Source organism: Acomys minous, assembly GCF_964271855.1.
Source record: "Acomys minous genome assembly, chromosome: 8".
Lineage (NCBI taxonomy): Eukaryota > Metazoa > Chordata > Mammalia > Rodentia > Muridae > Acomys > Acomys minous.
Window position 1 is genome coordinate 88,271,625 of NC_140489.1, and position 19,316 is coordinate 88,290,940.

Here is a 19,316-nt window from a genome sequence, read left to right on the forward strand (position 1 = left end):
AGGAATAAAATAAACAAAAGTTAAAAATCAAAAAGGAACTGTAGAAATAACAGCCTCCATCAGTGGCTTCACTTGGGAACCTCATGCTCTGCCTCAGCCTCCATGTGTGCTGGCAGGAAAGCCAACAAGTCCAAAGCCGTTGCTGCATGGATTCAAAATGGGGCCACCAACCCAAAAGCCTCAGCTAAGCGGAGAAGCTCCTGGAGGGACGCTAACACCATGATAACATCTTTGCTGGGGAAGGGTTAGGATCCGGGAACCTCCTGATAACGACCCACACACCAATTTCCTCTGGAACTGACAGCTTTGAGACTGCCGGAGCAAAGAGATCTGCAGATGGAATCTTCCACCACAAAATTCCCCTTTTCTATCCATTAATGCCCCCCCCCAAGCTCCATGTGCTTGAGCACATGACCTCCAACCCCTTGGGGACACAAGCTCCACCCCTTTATCATTCTCATTAAAGGACAGCCTGCTTCTGTAGAGGCCTGTTTCCTCAATCTAATGCTCGACCGCCAAGTTTTTCTGGGCAGAGATGAACACCTTGGCCCAAACACTGAGGCGAGGGTTGACTTAACCTCAGGCGATGACTGAAAACATTCTTCTGCACTGTAAACTAGTATTGTAAAATGCCTTTGAAACAGGAAGCAAAGGCATTGCTTGAACACAAAGACCACTTCATCAAGGCTGTTACTATTGTTAGTCATAGACAATCTTTTAAAATAACAGCCCCCATGCCTTTGTCTTCCCCTCTTCCAGTCTTTCCTGAGTTCATTTGGACAAGATGAGTCAATTGGAGGCAAAAGCCTATATAATCTATCTCTTAAGTATAAATAAAATGGGTGGGCCAGCAAGGCAGGCACGCAGCAAGGAAAGGCCAAGAACTACTAACTGGAAGTGTGTGGCACTGTATCTGCCCACACCACCTTTACAAGACTCCCATCCTAACTAGTTTTACTTTTTGGCCTTGAAACTCCGTACCTGTAGCTCTTTCCACCTCATACCTTGGCCCACAAAGCAGTGTCTCACCTGCCCATGCCCCACCCCAGACAGCCACCTATCTCTGGGCCCAAGATCTAAAATGCATGTGCAATGTGGCGCTAAGAGATGGCATGGTGTACTGCCCTACAGAATGGGTACCAACTGCCTGTGCCTCTCCACATTTGCACAGCTGGGCCCCAAGTTCCTCCTGGGGCTCACAGCCTAGCCATTTCCATCAGTGCAGAAGCTTTTCTGAATGCCAATACTTTCAGACCATGGTGCAAAATTTACTATGCAGGCCTACTGAGGTGTAACTCATACCACAAACCACACACATTTAAAAATGTGTTATGGGATGAAATGAAGGTTATAACACCCTTGAAATCATGCCAACATCCCACCTATAATGCCAGGCATCTCCCAAAGCTGCTTTGTGTTCACTCCTGGTCTCCAGGCAACTCTTCTCACCTGGTCCTGACAACAAACAAACGCTTCCATCTCCCAGCAATTTTTAGTATGCACCCCTTGCCATCTGGCCCCTTGAGCATCATTTCCTTGGGATTCACTCACGCTAATGTATCTACATCTACCCATGGTCCCTTCCTCCTTAATGCTAAGGTCTACCCCAGTGTACGGACACACCACAACTGGTGCAGCCTGCTGCTGACAGACTTTCAAGTTGCCTCCAGTTTAGGCATGACTACCAACCAATACTACAAGTGATGATGGCTTTGATCATGCCTGGGACAAGGTCTAAGGTGGTCAGGATGCCCTTCTTACAAGATAATAATATATAAGCCAAGTTTGAAGTACACAAGGCAGAGAACCATGAGAGTCTGGTAGAAGAACGCTCCTGGCAGAGGGAATGGCTAACGACACAAAGGCCCTGGGCAGAAGTGCACTCGCTGGACTCTATTCTCTATGCAGACATGCTTCTCTGTGCTCCTTCCCAAAGATGCTTGTCTGAAAGAATAGGCATCTAAGAAAAAAAAAAAAAACTGGAGAAGAAACAGCTGAATCTAGCACCAAATGGCACAGGGGCGTTTAACCATCACAATCATCCTGAGAGATATGGGAACAGGGATTTAGAGCATTCGCCTTGTCCCCCAATTCACACAATTAGGAATGAGTAGGGCTGGGCGGACACCCATAAAGTCAGAGTTTTTGTTATGGTTTCACACTGAGAACAGTTCAAAGCATCCTAGCCCTTGCAGAGTAAGAGGACTCACACCTGACTGATGTGGGACAAGCCAGCCTGGCGCCATCTCCATCACGCTCCCTTATGACTGATCCCCTGGCATGCATGGGTGGCCAGCACAGGTACGGGAAACTTCCAAAGCAATACTATCTGGCCCGCTTTTGTTCTTGGTATAGGACACTCCCCTGGGCAATGGATGCTGGTGCCTTAGTCTATCTAAAACACATGCGCATGCATGCACACAACATGCATGCATACACACACACACACACACACACACACACACACACACACACACAGCGTTGGGGGTGCTCCGGGCAGATACCTGCTATCCTGTCTCTTTGGCGGCGGCAGCGGCATGTTGATAAATTTATTTAATTAAAAGGGAGAGAGGAAGCCCACACTGATCCAGAGTATTTAACACAAACTAAAAGATCAAAATGAAACTAGCTGCCAAAAATGCACTGGCGACTTTCCCACCAGTTTAAGAAAGGGATAGTACATAAGGCTCCTAGGACTCTGGGAACTGCTAGTGGCCTGCAAAGCACACAGTAGGTGCTCATAAAAGATGGGTACCGTGGAACTCGCTGGCCCACAGAGCACCAGCTTATGTACAGCAAGTGCCCAGCCTGCTCCTAGGACTCATCTCAGCTCTTCTCTCTCTGTGCCAGGGGGCCTAGGTAGCCTACCCCTCCCACAACAGTGTTTCCCACTTTCTCGGACTCCGCCATAGTGGTGCAGACCTTTAATGCCAGCATTCAGGAGGCAAAGGTAGGTGAAGTGGGATGCCCTTGTGCCAGGTGAGAGGGAGGAGAAGCTGCCAGGCACATCATATACTAAAGCTACTCGCTGCCGCTCATCCAAACAGCTTAGTAGCCGGCTTCACTCATAGCTGCGCTGTCCTCCAACTCCAGGCAGCCACCTAGAGCACTGATGATAAAGGGACAAGATGTTTGGTGAATTCCCAGAATGGAAATGCCTCAGGGGGATGGGGGTCCCACACATCACAACTCCACCCTCAGCCCCTCGGCCCCCGCCTCCCTCGCTCCTGTTCTGGTGGGCTCCGGTTTTCACTTGAGCAGGTTCTGTGACTATGGAGGCCTTGTCTACGTCCCATTCTCTACAATCAGAGATGAGAACATTTATCTACAGCTGACCTGGCAGAAGTCAGTCCTGGTTTGAAGCTTGTCATTTAAATGTCCCTTCTCTTGACAGAATGAGTCCTCAGGAAAAAAAAAAAAAAAAAAACCCTCTCAAGGACTCTCATGTGCATCTGAGAGGGGGGAAGAGTCTAAGAACCCAGGCTGTCTTTATAACCTGTTTAATGTCACAGTGTTAGATTTGAAGCTGCCTGGTTTCTCCCTTTATTCTGCTCGACTGCTCAGGCCTTTTAAGGGTGACAGTCTCACCCGTTAGGAAGAAAATCTCATTTCATACTAAGTCAGCCTTCCCTGGATCTGTTGCCACGGCTTTAGAAGCATCCATCCTTCTGGGCCTTACACAGACAGGTGGTAATTATTACTCTTTCTGGAAAGAGGTGGAACTGAGTCTCATCTATTCTGAGCTGCTTTTTAAATGTCTGTGGGAGATCAAAGAGAAGACCTTGAAAACATGAGATGGAACAGGTGTGACCCAAAAAAAAAAAAAAGACTTTGAAAATATACCTCTCCTCCCCCCACCCCCGCCCTCCACAACAGGCAGGATACATTTTGGGATTTTGGGCTGAAGGTTTTGCGGGTGGGGTGGTATCCCCACCCCTCCATTGGACATCTTGCCTGGTTATGGGAGGTCATTTCAGGTCCCATATCCCCTGTTGCTAGGAGTCTTAGGGTCACCCTCAAAGGTTCCTGGGAGTTTCCCTCATCCTAGATTTCTGGCCTACCCCATAGCTCCCCACCACCATCCCCCGGTGGAGAGATTTCAGTTCTCTTCCCCAGTTCTCTCTCCCTCAGTCCTCCTCACATTTGATCCCTTCTATTGTGCTCCCCATCCAGTTCCCTCCCTCCATCTACCTCAGGTGTCCATTTGATTTCCCCTTCTGAGTGAAATAAGCATCCTCCCTTGGGTCCTCCTTGTTACTTTGCTTCTTTGGGTCTGTGGATTATAGCATGGTTATCCTGTGCTATATGCCTAATATCCACTTATAAGTGAGTATACACCAGGTGTGTCTTTCTGGGCCTGGGTTACCTCATCAGGATGATCTTTTCTAGTTCCATCCATTTGCTTGCTAATTTTATGATAGCCTCACTTTTAATAGCTGAGCGGTATTCCATTGTGTAAATGCACCACAATCTCTTATCCATTCTTCAGTTGAAGGAACATCTAGGTTGTTTCCAATTTCTGGCTCTTACGAATAAAGTTGCTATGAACATAGTTGAGCAAAATTTGTCCTGTCTATAAGATGGAACAGAAATTGAGGAAATGGCCAACCAATGACTGGCCCAACTTGAGACCTATCCTATGAGAGAGAGAGCCAACCCCTGACACTATTAATGATACTCTGCTATACTTGTAGACAGGAACCTAGCATAACTGACTTCTGAGAGGCTTCACCCAGCAGCTGGGGGAAACAGCAGATGCTGAGACCAACATGCAAACATTATATGGAGCTTGGGGAATCCTGTGGAAGAGGGGGAGAAAGGATTGAAGGAGCCAGAGAAGTCAAGGACACCTGGACCAGTTGAGAAGTCAACTAACCTGGGCCCATAGGGGCTCACAGAATCGGAACCACCAACCAAAGAGCATGCATTGGACTGACCTAGGCCCCCTACATGTATGTAACAGATGTGCAGCTTGGTTCTCATGTGTGTCCCCTAACAACTGGAGCAGGGGCTGTCTCTGACTCTGTTGCCTGCCTTTGAATCCCTTTCCCCTAACTGGGCTGCCTTGTCTAACCTCAATAGAAGATGTGCCTAGTTCTACCTCAACTTGATATGTATGCCAAGGCTGGCTGGTACCCACTGAAAGCCTCCACTTCTCTGAGGAGTAAGGGATGGGAAGATGGGGGAGAGAGGGGGGAGGGGAGGAGAGAGTGAAAAAGAGGAGGGGAGGGAACTGCAATCAATCAGGACGTTAGATAGATAGATAGATAGATAGATAGATAGATAGATAGATAGAAAGAAGAAAGAAAAGATAGACAGACAGACAGACAGACAGATGAAAAGAAAGAAAATATATCCCTCCAATAAGTGAGTTCTCCCGCAGTCAGCTCAGGAGCTGTAGCTCAGCATTCCTATGGTTGACAGCATCCACACCATGCCTAAGAGTGCTAATTTAGGCTCAAAGAAGACGATTTTTCTCTGTCTTTATCTTTGCTAGAAAGTAAAACCAACAATTGACATTCTCCGAAGTGAAAGCTTTAAAATTTAAAGCAAGGGGCAGGTCCTCAAAGATGCCAAGGCCAGGTTCACTGTAATCCTGGGTCAACACAACTCCAACAGACCGCCCAGGTGCTGGGTAGCTGGGCTCTGACCAATGCGCTCTACCCTGCATTGCTTTCTCTCATGTTCTGTCATTCTGTCCCTCTAAGTGCCAGCAAGCACCGTTGGATGTCAACGGTGGAAAGCCCCACGAGTCTAGGTTGTAAGGCCTCATTTTGAATCTCAACTCAGTCCCTCACCAGCTAGGGCCCCATAAATCACTTAGCTTATGCACCCCACGTCATGAGGTGGGAACAAGCTCTTGGGCACTGCAGCCACCAGAAGCAAAGGAAACAAGAGCATCTTTAATGCCCACACTTGCCACACCATGGATGTTCACCACGTCCTACCCTCCGAGACTTCCACTCTGCCCAAAGTCTGATAGCAACTGGACTCAGTAATTTTTTTCCCCCAAGTACTGTAAATGGTACACACCACAGTATGGTGAGCACTGTCCCACACATAGCATTCTAGGTCCTGCCCTGTCCTCCTCTCTGCTTTGACAGAAAATAAAAGACGGGAGAGGAGCTGTTTGGGCTAGCTGTGCAACTGCCGGCAGGGGTAACTCCAGACTCTAAGGTGTGGAATGTTGCAGGTGGCCTTTCTTTATTAGCAGCACACACTCCAAAGTGGCCACGCCCTCTGGCACTCCACAGAGAGATTTCAGTTCTGTATACTATCTGGGACCTTCATTATCCAATCTATACACAGCGGGTGTGAATCTGACTCAACTCACAGGATTGGTATAAGGATTAAATGAACTAAAATGCAGGAAAGCTTCTAGCTGGTTTTAGTCTATATATAAAAGCTAGCTGAGGAAGTCAGAGATGCGTGAGCAAACGTTTCAAAAGCTAGTTGTCTGGGGATGCGGGGCGAGAGTGCAAGTTCCTCCCCACCTGCCTCCAACATCTCCAGCTGAGTCCAGCACGCTGCTCTCTTTTCTTTTTCTGTTTTGTTTTTCAAGACAGAATTTCTCTGTATAACAGCCCTGGCTGTCCTGGATTCGCTTTGTAGACCAGGCTGGCCTCGAACTCATAGAGATACACCTGCCTCTGCCTCCTGAGTGCTGGGATTACAGGTGTGCGCCACCACGACCAGCCCAGCTTACTCTCTCATTCTCGAGGATGCTTATTTTTACTCAAAAGTGAAACATTAAGAAGCTGACTGACCACTTGGCCCTGAGGGGCTGGGCGTTCTGGAAGCACAGTGACTTTTCCCTAGAGAACCCCGCAGTGTCAACATCTAGAGAGCTTTACCCTGAGTTCTGTAAGAAGGCCCTTTCTTCCTTTTTGAGCCACCCACTACCAAAGTCTGCAACAATCCTCCCTCACATTGGGGTGGGGGGTGGGGGGGTGGGGGGTGGGGATAGGAGGTAGGGGGGTAAGGGAGGGGGTGGGGAGTGAGCTCCAAGAAGCAGCATGCAATCTACCCATGTTTGGGGCAAAGAGTGACGGACTTTATCAGAATGCCAAGAGGTTTCAAGTTCATTCAAGTTAAAACAAAGCAGCAAGCAAGGAAGCAAGCAAACCTAAGCACAGTGGCAGCTGTTTGTAAGCAAGTGTTTTTAAAGTGAAGACAGCGAGGGGAGCCATCACCACAGTCCTGCTCTCTGCCCTTCCTGTCATAAACTCCAACTACATTCCCTGCTTCCTGCCCACTGCCTGCGCCTCACAGACCAGCCCCCGCCGCCACCTCCATGACGAGCGTGTCTTCACTTGTCATGAGCTGAGAGGAGAATTGAAAACACTTTGCTGCCTGTGACCTCCACAGAGCGCTTGACTAAGTCCTGACCTGGCTTTCTGGAGCCTTTACAAGAAAGCTGGGAGAGAAAAACAGGAAGGAAATGCTGGGGAGATCTCCAGGGCCCATCACAGTTGGGGAAACAACCACCCACCAGGGCGGGATCACAAACAGCCCTCTCTCCTGCTTCTTCAGAATCCTGTTCCACAGCACTGAGCCACCAAGCGCAAGCATCGTCTGACCCACCCGCATGCTCCCAAGCTCTGGCCACAGGCATCCACTCTGTTTCTATCAGCTCCCAAGGCTTTTCCCTCAGTCCTGAAAGTCTTTAAACATACATGGTGGTTTCTATGTGTCTTTTGAGTATAGGTTACCTTGCTTCCTAAGTCTGAACTATATTCATTGGATATTACCAATCTGGATGTCTGCTATCACGTGGTGGCTTGAATGAGAACAGCCCCCATAGACTGGTATATTTGAGTGCTTGGTCCCAGTTGGAAGATCTGTATGGGAAGGATTAGAGGGTGTGGCCTTGTTGGAGGTGGTGCGTTACTGGGGATGGGCTCTGAGATTTTATTTTATTTTTATTTATTTATTTACTTATTTATTTATTTATTTATTTATTTATTTATTTTGGGCTCTGAGCTTTTAAAAGCCCACACTATTCCCAGGTAGCTCTAGCTAGCGCTCGCTCCCTCCCCCCTCTCTCCCACTAACTGCCCCCCCCCAATGTGGTGCATCTATCAACTATTGTCCCAGCACCATGCCTACCTGCCTATTGTCATGCTCCTCGTCATGAGCGTCATGAACTTTAACCTCTCAGACTGTAAGCCAGCCCCCAATGACCTCTTTCTTGTATAAGTTGCTTTGATCATGGAGCCTCTTTACAGGAATAAAAAAAAAAATACTAGCTATCACCTAGAACACACTAATCTACAGTTCTAAAACTACTAGAAGCTAAAGCCGGGGGTCCTTAAATAAGATTCCATTCTGCACCTGAGAGTTTAAAGTGCCAAGTTAAATTTAAGCCATATTGGGGGGGGGGGAGTGAATTACAACTATAAACTTTGTTCCAAATTTACCCACTGTGAATATACATATAAAGTGAAATTATTTTAGGTTCCATGGGAGCTGAAGAATGAGCCATCCTGGCCAGCTGTCAGGTGGTCTTCTCAGCAGGAGCACGGCAGGCATCATACACACACTGTAACTGCACACACAGTGGGCACTGACCAGATTTTTGAAGAGTGCCGTCAACTCCTTGGTGAACACAGAGAACTTCAGAAACGCGCTTCCTAAGTCTGGGTCATCTCTGCACACGCAGTTGCCACCGAACTTCTCCAGAGCCTGGGTGTACTGTTCCTCGTTCTCCACGTGTGCTGCAAGAGCAAGCGGAGGGGCTGTTAATAGACCTATCCAGCAGTCAGGTCCTGTTCAGTCACAAAATAAGCCCAGAACACGGAGAACGCCCTCAGAATAAACACTGAAGAGAAGTCAGGTTATGCGCACAGAAATACCATTACTAGCCCAAGATGAAACCACTGTGCCCAAAGAAACAGTAGCTGACATGAGAGACAGTGTCCCGTCAGGCTCCCCCGGCTACAGCACACCAGAAGTTTCTCACAGATACCCCATCACCCCAGGGTTCCCCAGACTCCTCCTCAGTCTGACCATGGCACTAGCTGCTGCTCTAAGAATGGGCCCCAGCCCCACCCACCTACCTTAGAAATGCAGCAGAAGACTCCAACTTCTCCCCCAATAAAGTTCAGGACATCAACCAGAGATACACACCACTGTCGCCTCCTTGCAGTGGGGCTATGATGCTCTCTGAAGCCTTGACTGGACAACAGGGGCCAGCTTGGTCCTCAGTCTCTGCTCTGGGTCTCCTCTGCCCAGGACCCTCCCTCCCCAGCTCCCACTCGCTCAATCCACTTATCCCCTAAACACTGTCCTGTGACCTGGGTGTCTGGGTTTGTCCCTCCTCTCTCCTCCACTTACACGTCACACTGAAACTGTCACATAGGCCTGCTCTCTTCCATTGGGCCTGCTTAGGTGAGGAGGCCAGGCTGTACTCGGTCACATCATGAATGTAAGGCCACATGCTCATGGGTTGAACAGAAAGAGCAAACTCTGTCATTCGTTTACCACCAGACTCAAGAGAGCACCCTAAAGAGTAAGAAGCCCTAACCCTCGGGCCTCCAAGCTCAGTGGCGGCACCCATCCAGAAGATCGAGATTATGCCCAGAAGGGCCAGAGATGTGGCCTAGTTGGTGGAGTGCGCACCTCGCACGCACCAAGTCCTGCCACGGGTCCCCAGCATGACACAAGCCAGGTGCTGTGGCTCACACCCCATAACTCTATTACTTGGGAGGTTTGGGCAGGAGGATCAGCTCAAGGGCATCCCTGGTTATGTAGCATTTCTGGACTACACGCGAATATGTCTGAACAAATAAAAAGGTAAATAAAGCCATACACGAGTGTCTACCAACTAAAAGAGCTCTCTGATTCAAAGTGAGGGTAAGGAACACAGTTATCCCAGCAAGCTAACGTGGTTGACTAGATCTCCCTCTCTGCCAGGAAAGGCAATTTCCAATGAAAGCAGCCAGTCGGCAGCAGAACTATCCTTCACATGGGTCACTTCCTAAGCTTTTTGTCTCGATTAGAAACTAAATTCAAGCACCTTCCGGGCGAGGCAGGGCAGGCAAAATGCACAGCACGATTTGTGTAGACCTTGACACCAGAGATGGTCTACACACTCCAGCTGTGTCACCAAGGAATGACCCTGAAGGCCCCTCTGCAGTGGCCTTCCTCAGGAAGGTGGAACCAATGCCTGCTCTACAGCTGCCAGCAAAAGGGCTCAGTCCTAAACGCTGAGCCAAGCCTAAGATCTATGCATGGTCTGTTCACCCACTGCCGGGGAGGCACCACACCCTTGGCCTCCGTTTGCCAACCTGTGGGGCTGTTGCTAATGTGGATCTAGCAAACACTGGAGAAAATTAAATTTCGATGCCTCACTCTTTTTATTTTGAGAAGCATTCCAGGGCTGCGGATGGCACTCAGTGACACTGCTTACTTAGCATGTACAAAGCCCTGGGGTGGGGAAGTTCCAGAAAGAGGCCTGGAATTCTAGACTAGATTAAGAACACGAACAGGAACGAACACATACACACACACACACACACACACACACACACACACACACACACACACACACACACACACACACACACACCCTAAAGTATGTTAGTATCTCAAGAGTAGCCCTCAGGAGATCTGGGCTCCAGGTCTGTGGCTGCCCGTGGGCACCTGTGTGACTGGCAGGTAGGGTAACTCACACAGTCTACTCTATAGGCTTCATGAATAACAGAGGCTTGCTGGCCCCTGGCGCTGGAGTACAGAAGGATTCAATGTAGAGTAAGAACACACGGCGCACACGGCCAACACCACACAGAGCAGTAACGGGGCAGCAGACATCCATATGGAGTGTAAACTGCTCTGTTTTTCGACACATCAAACTTGCCTGTACATTGCTAGGAACTGGAGCTCAAAGAGATCAAATGGTTATCTGATTCGGGTTAGTCCCAGGAAACAAAGCTGCAGAGTGGTGCAGTGGGGCTTCAGCCCTGAATGTGTCTGATTCCCCAGCCTGTTCTTCCCTTCTCTGACACACTGATGTATCCTATCCAAAAATAGCTTACCTTGGGCCAGCAAGATAGCCCAGGGGGAAGGGGGAGGAGGAACACCCCAGGAGGAAGGGGGAGGGGGAACATCCAAGGAAGAAGGGGAGAGGGAGGGGGAGGGGAAGGGAGGCAGCAGTATACTCTATGCAAACCTGGCAGCCAGGGTTCAATTCCCAGGTCCCACATAAAGGTGGAAGGAGAGAATTGAGTCCCACAAAGTTGCCCTCTGATCTCTGGATGTGTGCTGCAGCATGCATGTGCTCACACACAATAATAAATAACATTTAAAAGTCAAAAATGTTTACCTCACTAAAACACTAAGAGTACTCAATTTTTAGATTTTTTTAAAATTTCATTTCACGGGCAGATCAATAATCCCTATTTCTATGTATAAGTCTAACACATGTGGTGAACTATGAAGAACAGGTCTTTCTGTTTTTTAAAAAACTATTTCAAAGTCTCTCTCTCTCTCTCTCTCTCTCTCTCTCTCTCTCTGTGTGTGTGTGTGTGTGTATGTGTGTGTGTGTGTGTGTGTGTGTGTGTGTGTGTGTGTATGTATGTGTATGTGTCTGTCTGTCTGTCTATGTATGAGTGTGTGTAATGGGCACTTCCTTCATGGCCCAAATGAGTTGAAGCATCTCAGTCCAGTCTGTATGCTCTGCCTTTCTGTGTCTTCCTAGGATGGCCAGGGCAGCGCCACTGTGAGAACCGCCATCTTGCCTGTGAGCATGGTAATTGATTGCTCCAGATCATCCAAGTTGGAAATTTTCCTACTAAGAACTGAGAGCACTCCAATGCCTTTATCGTCCTTTGCCAAAAACACAAACCTTAAAATAGGAACCTAAAATAAATAGCCTGGGAATAAAGTTTCTGGAAAGGTCCCAAAGTGAATCTATCAGCTTTTATTTACAGAACTGAAAGCTGTGTTACGGGACACTCACTCTCTCACCTCCCCCTCCTTCAAATACTTCTGCTCCAGTTAGTAGGATGCCAAGCCAAGACTCTCTCCTCTGGGGGACTCTACACGACCAGAATCTGAGCCATAGGACCCACTGTGGGATGAGACCCCACGACTGCCCTCGGCATAATGCTCCTGTCTCCCACACCTCAGGGCATGAAATCCAATCTATTTAAGGGATGAATGAACAATGGTACAGTCACCCAGGGACGTATCGCCACGCCTTTAAGCACCAGCAGATGTGAAGGTTAGAGGCGAGGGTTAGGCTTTGTCTTGTGACTTTTGGCCTGCCTGATTTTGTCATTTTAAATATGTATATCAAGGAGAAGGCCCCAAGAACGTGATTTCAGAAAAAAAAATTATTGGCTCTTAACAGGCAAACCGCAGCTCCTTACTCCTCCTTAATGGGACACACACACAGAGCTGGCGAGTCAAAGTGGTACAAAACACTGAGGGTACAAGCCATCACCACAGAGCAACAAAAGATGGCGGCGAGGGACCAGTTAACCTCCAACTGCCAACACGGGCTTCTTTTGGTTTTTTTTGGTTTGTTTTGGTTTTTTGAGACAGGGTTTCTTTGTGTAGCCCTAGCTGTCCTGGACTCAATTTGTAGACCAGGCTGGCCTTGAACTCACAAAGATCCACCTGCAGGCCAACATAGTTTTAACTACCTCCATTTTCAATTCAAATACTTCATTCATTACTTTGATCCCAGCAAGAGCTCAAGGCAGCGCCCTAGAATGATACAAGGACAACTATGTTCACAGGAGCAGGTATTAGAGACATCAATGTACAAGCTGATCACTGCTCCAGGCCAGGTGCCAAGAAGGGGCCTTTGGACAAAGGATCCAAGGATGGATATGAATCCCCAAGGGGAAACAGGAAGGCGTGAGGCTCAGGAGACTCTTATGTGAGCCCAGGAGAGTCTTGTGTGTTTGATGGCTGTTAACATCTCTCTCCAAGTTCCTGCTTGCATCCAGCTCTCATCTCTGAAACCAAAACCACAGCATGCATCTCCTGTCCATCCATATCTGCTACCCTGTGAAGTTCTAAGGATGCTGAGAGAGGACCTGTCCTAGCCCTCCCTTTACCGACAGAGAGCAAGCCAAGGCACGGGGAGACAGCAAGTGAGTCTATGAAGCCTGACTCTCAGCCAGCGTTCTTCCTCCAGGAGCTGCTGGCTCCTCTGCTCTACTCCCACCCCTCCCTTCGGCCCTAGACTAAAACAAAGGCCACTACCTTCCAGTCAGGCCAACAGCTCTAAGCGCCACCTTAAATGAGGAAGAAAACAAGGTGGGGAGTTCATGCACCAGCCTGGCCCCAACCTCTGCATCACCGCCAGGACCACTGCAAGCTCCTGCTCCACACGAGACCTCAGCCACCTGCATTCTGGCTGAGGTGCATTGCTGAGGCGGCACATTTCAAGGCACTTAGACAGCCAGTAAAGGGAGCTTCCAAAGAGACAGTCACTCTCCATGGAAGCGTCTTTGTGAGACACTCCCCAGACAGTCTGATTAGTATTCAAATGTGCACCACATGCTCACATAAAGATATTCCAACGGTGAGGTCATAGCCTTGACCCTACGTGTCACCTGGTTTCAGATCTAACCTGAAGCACACAACTTCTAAAGGGAGTAAGGTAAGCTCTGAGATGACTTTACTTCCTCACGTGTCATTTCCTGTCTAGAATTCATTTCTAGAACCAGGCCCAGATGAAGGACTGAGTAACCTTCCAGCTGATGACTTGGTGATCTGTAATGAAGTCGTGAAGTGCTCATGCTGTTTGAGAGCGCCACTTCCAGGAACCTATGTTAAGCAGCGAGTCTCAACCTGTGAGTCTCGAGCATTAGAAAACACGCATCTCCCATGGTCTTGGGAACTGAGACACCGCTCAGTAGTAAAGTCAGTTATGAAGTAGCAATGAAAATAAATTTATGGTTGGGGGTTCACAAGGCCACCGGAAATATGATGTGTTTTTTGATGGCTAAGACCCACAGGTTGAGAAAGGCTAATCTAAAGGGAAAAGCCAAGGTCACTAGAGCACCGTACATAAGACGAGCTACAGACTGGAAATGGGAAAAGTACACAGCACCAGCAAGGCTCAGCTGGACGAGGGTAAAGCATACCTACCAAACAGCACTTGAGGGGTGTGTGTGTGTGTGTGTGTGTGTGTGTGTGTGTGTGTGTGTGTGTGTGTGTTCATGTTCACACAAAGGCAAGCAGAGGGTGTTCTTGGGCTTGGCCCAGTTATGGGTACTAGAAACCAAACTCAAGTCCTGTGCAAGAACAATATGCTTTTTTTTTTTAATTAAAATTTATTCAGACTACATCCCTGTTATCCCCTCACTTGTATCGCCCCGTTCCCTCCCTCCCTCTTTTACCCTATTCCCCTCCCCTCAACCTCCTGCAGAAGGGGACCTCCTCCTCCACCATATGACCACAGCCTATCAGGTCTCATCTGGATAACCTGCTTCCCCTTCCTCTGTGTGCCGCCTGGGACCACTGAAGCCATTTCTCCAGCACTGGGATCAGCTTGTTAAACCATCACATGGAATGGAGGACAGAAAAGAGCAGAATATAAAATTAAACATTCAGTCTCAATGGAAGCACAACCACACTTTACACACCAGGTGGCAGGCCCACACTTTACACACCAGGAAGCAGACTCACACGTTTTACACACTAGGCAGCAGACCCACACTTTCTGAAATTTTCCTTTATGCTGTCTTATAGGTAAGGAAACGAACCCACCACAGTGCCAGCCCAGGGCTGCACAGCTTCTAAGTCAGGGTAGCTCAGAGCAAGCACCCACCAAACCTCTCTGTTTCTGTACACCAGAAGAGCTGGCTGCAGGCATAACTGGATTTTCTAAGTCAAAATTAGACATCCTCATAGTAAGAAAGCAACATAAAGAAACTGGCTGTAGTGGCTGGGTCATTTTAGCCCTCTATGCCTTTGCTACTGTAGTAGAGGCTGGAGAGGTGGCTCAGTGGTTAAGAGCACAGGCTGTTCTTCTGAAGGATCTGGGTTCATACCCTAGCACCCACACGGAGACTCACAAAGATCTGTTAGCCTGGTCCAGATGATCTGTCGCCCTCTTCTGCTTTCAGTGGGCATTGCCCACACACGGTGCACAGACATACACGCAGGCAAACACTCATAAACATAAAGTAAGTCTGATAGCATACATCTTTAATTCTAGCACTCAGGAGGCAGAGCAGGTGGATCTCTGTGAGCTCAGGGCCAGCCTAGTTTATATAGTGAGTCCAGGACATCCAGGGCCACACAGAGAAACTCTGTCTCAAAAACTAAACAAACAAAAAACAAAACAGAAAGACAGACAGACAGACAGACAGACAGACAGACAGACAGAGAAGATCACTGTAGTCTGTCATTCTCTTTCAAAGCTTTCCCTGGAAGTGGCAACTAAGCAAGGAGGTAGTGTGTCATCTCTGGCAAGACTGGCTTCAGGAGAGACCCCTCCCCAACCCTGCACTTTCTCAAATGTCTGTAGCTCTTTCCACTTCAAAATTAGCAAGAAGGGCACTGGTCCCAAGAGATGCCACCCTGGTATGTCCACACTGAGTCTGGCTGTGGCCAACACAGGTCTCCAACAGTGGCCAAGCATGGGCTGCCCACTGCCTGTGATCTCTGGGATTCTGCCTTATTAATGATCCTATACTATCAGGGACAGCTCAGGGGCAATGCGCATAGTTTAACATAACCCCCAGTTGCCTCTTCCAAACTCCTACTGCCCACAGTACACTGGAAGTCAAGCGAAGGGAGCAGTGCTGGCGGACCCGCACGTTCATCGTGCAGTGCTGAAAGTGTTAGCGTTCGTGTGTGTTTTCATTCTGTATTTCGTAAGCGCCCATCATCTAAGAGAATAAACCCCGGTCATGTGAGAAGCCTAAGATGCTAATGAACTAAGATTCCTGTTACAGGCTTTGCCCTCAAGGACCAGGCCTCTATCACAGAGAAAGGCTCAACTAAGTCCATTCTGCGCAAACACAAAGGCTAGAAACAGAATGGCGCATCAGAAAGTCCTGGGCTTGGTGTATGCAGAGCAGGGACAGAGAGAGGCAGTGGTGATGGAGGGCCCCTGGGACCAGATAATGAAGTGCTCCCCCTAGGTTATAGAAAGAAGTGGAAGTTAATCTAAAGGCTGATGGAATCTGTATTAAAAAGATGGATGAGGGGTGGGGGTGGGGGTCTAGAGAGATGGCTCAGTGTATAAGAGTGGTCGCCCTACAGGCACAAGGCCCTAAGTCCATATCCCCAGCACCTGTGTAGAAAGCCAGGTCTGGTCATGCAAGCATTGCAAGCCCACAACTGGGAGGCAGAGATGGCTGGATCCCGAATTGCCTGGCTAGCCTAGCCAAAAGGGACAAGCTTCAGGTTTACTGAGAGAGCGTGTCTCAAGGCAATAGAGAAAGACACTTGATGCCCTGATGACCTCCAGACACACTGATGACACATCACAAACACACACACAATGTGGCCTGGGAGCTAAATGTGGTGGCTCATGCCTATAATCCCAGCACTGGAGAGGCTGAAGCAGAAGCTGGGAGGCCAGCCTGAGCTACATAGTAAAAACTAAGCAAACCTGGGCTATGAAATAAGATCCACACATTCTGATTTTTTTTTTTAAAAAAAATGTTTTGGGGGGAAATAAAAAAAGCAATGAGTAAACCTTGAATCTGCTAGTACAAATGTGTTAAAACATTCCCTAGTAACCGGACGGTGGTGGCAGAGGCCTTTAATCCCAGCACTTGGGAGGCAGAGGCAGGTGGATCTCTGAGTTCAAGACCATCCTAGTCTACAGAGTAAGTTCCAGGTCAGAGCTACACAGACAAAAAACCCTGTCTCAAAAACAAACAAACAAACAAAAACCAAAAAACAAGCAAACAAACAAAAACACAGTGACAGTGAACATACAAGGCAGAAACAGCGCAGTAAGGAAAAAAGGAGATCCTCCAGCATCAGGGGTTTCCTGAGAAGCCAGGACAGGATGCGACTGAAGATGGGCTTGGGGCACCTGGCTCATCCAGGGTCTCTCCCTGATAGAGCTGCCTGCATCCCGCGTCTGGGTGGAGCAGACAGCTCTTCTGCAGCCTGTATTTCCTAGGCATCCTGTGGCCGAAGTCAGGCAGGGAAGTAACTTTAGGTGACTAGAAACAAACTTTACATCCAGCTGCATCCTCTTTGGGAGGAAGCCCCCTTGTTGGCCAAGCGATGTGATCAGTCACAGCTCAGCATGTGTTCTTTACCCAAGATGCTTTGAGCCTTTTCCCTTTTGAGTTCATTTCATCAACCTTGGTGTACAAGTCCCATTACTTACAAGGACAATTTGTTAAGACATCCTCCCATCCCACCTCCAGCCCCTGAGCCAAGGAGCTAGAACAACAGCTGGGGTTTGATGAGGAAGTCATAGCTGCTCAAAAGTCAGAGTCCAAAGCGTCACTCAATAGCTGCTTGCTGCCGTTGCTGAGGAGCCAACCAAACAGGTAAGCAGCCTGGCTCTCTCTGCCAGATCTACCAGCTGAAGAAACAGGTTCGGGTTCTGCAAGGTGGTCTGCAGTGCCCGGGACAGCATCCAGCTGGGAAGTTAATTGTTTGCGAGGTCAGTGGTTCCTCACCTCTGGCTCTCAGAGGCACCCACAAAATTCACTATGGTCTCTCTGGACCAGTGGCTCTCAACCTTCCTAACGCAGTGACACTTGTGTTGTGGGGACCCCACAACCATAAAATTTCCATTGCTGCTTCATAACTGTAATTTTGCTACTGTTATGAATCATAATGTAAAATATCTGTGTTTTCTGATGTTCTAAGGCAACCCCTGCCAAAAGGTTGTTCGGCTCCCAAAGAGGTCCCGACCCACGGGTTGAGAACCACTGCTTTAGATGCTTTTAATGTACAGAGTTTGGGGGTGCACGTTTTCCATTAAGCCCAGACTGAAGAAGCCAGGGCCCAGATGAGCCTAAATTTCCCACCAGACAGAACTATACCCACAAGTCTGACTCAGGCCAGCGCTTTCAGGCTTGGTGCTCCCGTGACTAACATGCCAATCATTGCTGACAGGATTCCCCCTGCAAGCCGCCTGCATGCACTCCAGTCATCATGCGCAAGCACCAGAAAACCAGAGTGAGCTAGCAGCCAGAGCCTGGAACTGGAAACGCTCTCAGACTCCAATCGCTTGTCAGCACCTCTCCTCTGACCTGCTGCTAGAAGCTTCCAAGGAGCAGCACACGCAGTTACCTTCTCCATTATGCTTGAGTCAAAACCTGCTCTCCTGAAAGCATCTCTCAGGAAAAACCAAGTCGCTGGGCTCGTGCCTTTGATGCCAGCACTCAGGAGGCAAAGGCAGGTGGATCTCTGCATTTGAGGCCAGCCTGGTCTACAGAGCAAGTTTCAGGATAGCCAGGGCTAACACAGAAAGTCTCAAGTACTTTGGCATTCCCCTCAGATGAGCGTCCTCTGGCTCTAAGACTCCAAGGGTCTTATAAATCAATAACAGCAACCTTCACACTCCCTGAGGTCACCTGAGACTCACCTCCAGCACAAGTGGCGTGTACTGCCTTATTCTGAACTGGTGACCAGCCAGAACCACCTACAGACTGCTCAGCAGGACTGCCAGGCTCAGAAGCAGCTTCATGCAGGATGCTTTCCTCCAGTGCGTTCCCTCACCAAGCCCGAGCTGTGCACCAGGTACGCCTGCCAATGTCTAACTCAGACTGTTGCTCTAGGGATGACATCCATGTGAGTGTGCTGCTGGCCTACAGCAAACAGATGAATGTGTGACTTTTGTAATTACTACTATTCAAGCTTATGAAGGTCAGCACAGTGTATGCATTTCAGGATGTAATAGTGCACTATTTATTTCTTTCTTTCTTTTCTTTTTTTTCCCCCCTCAAGACAGAGTTTCTCTGTGTAGCCCTGGCTTCCCGAGACTCACTTTGTAGACCAGGCTGGCCTCAAACTCAGAGATCCGCCTGCCTCTGCCTCCCAAGTGCTGGGAATAAAGGCATGCGCCACCATGGCCCACTGAAGTGTGTGTATAGATTTTGGGCCCTTCCTTCTGGTTGAACACCCCCACCAACCCAAGCAGCTGACCCTGGTTTTGTCCCAGGAGATGCTGGTTTTCTTTTTGGAGGGCGTGGTAAGGAAGGCAAAAAAAAAAAAAAAAATGAACATCTCTGTGCAAGAATATATCCTTCCACACGGAGATTCTGATTTCGGGGATGTGAGCTGCCTGCATATTTCTGGAAATTCCATCTGCCCATTTTACAATGCCAGGTAACAGAGTCCCAGGTTTTCAGTATTCTAGCCCAGTTGGAGAA

At 48.6% G+C, this 19,316-nt stretch overlaps 1 protein-coding gene across 3 annotated transcripts in view; it reads right to left on the reverse strand.

Moving 5' to 3' along the window:
- ASAP2 (ArfGAP with SH3 domain, ankyrin repeat and PH domain 2) overlaps positions 1-19,316 on the reverse strand; it is a 151,601-nt gene that overhangs the window by 72,649 nt on the left and 59,636 nt on the right. For all 3 annotated transcript variants that reach the window (XM_084792180.1, XM_084792179.1, XM_084792181.1), the window contains exon 3: positions 8,572-8,717. In XM_084792180.1, the coding sequence (XP_084648306.1) occupies positions 8,572-8,717 (146 nt within the window). The remainder of the gene's footprint in view (positions 1-8,571; positions 8,718-19,316) is intronic.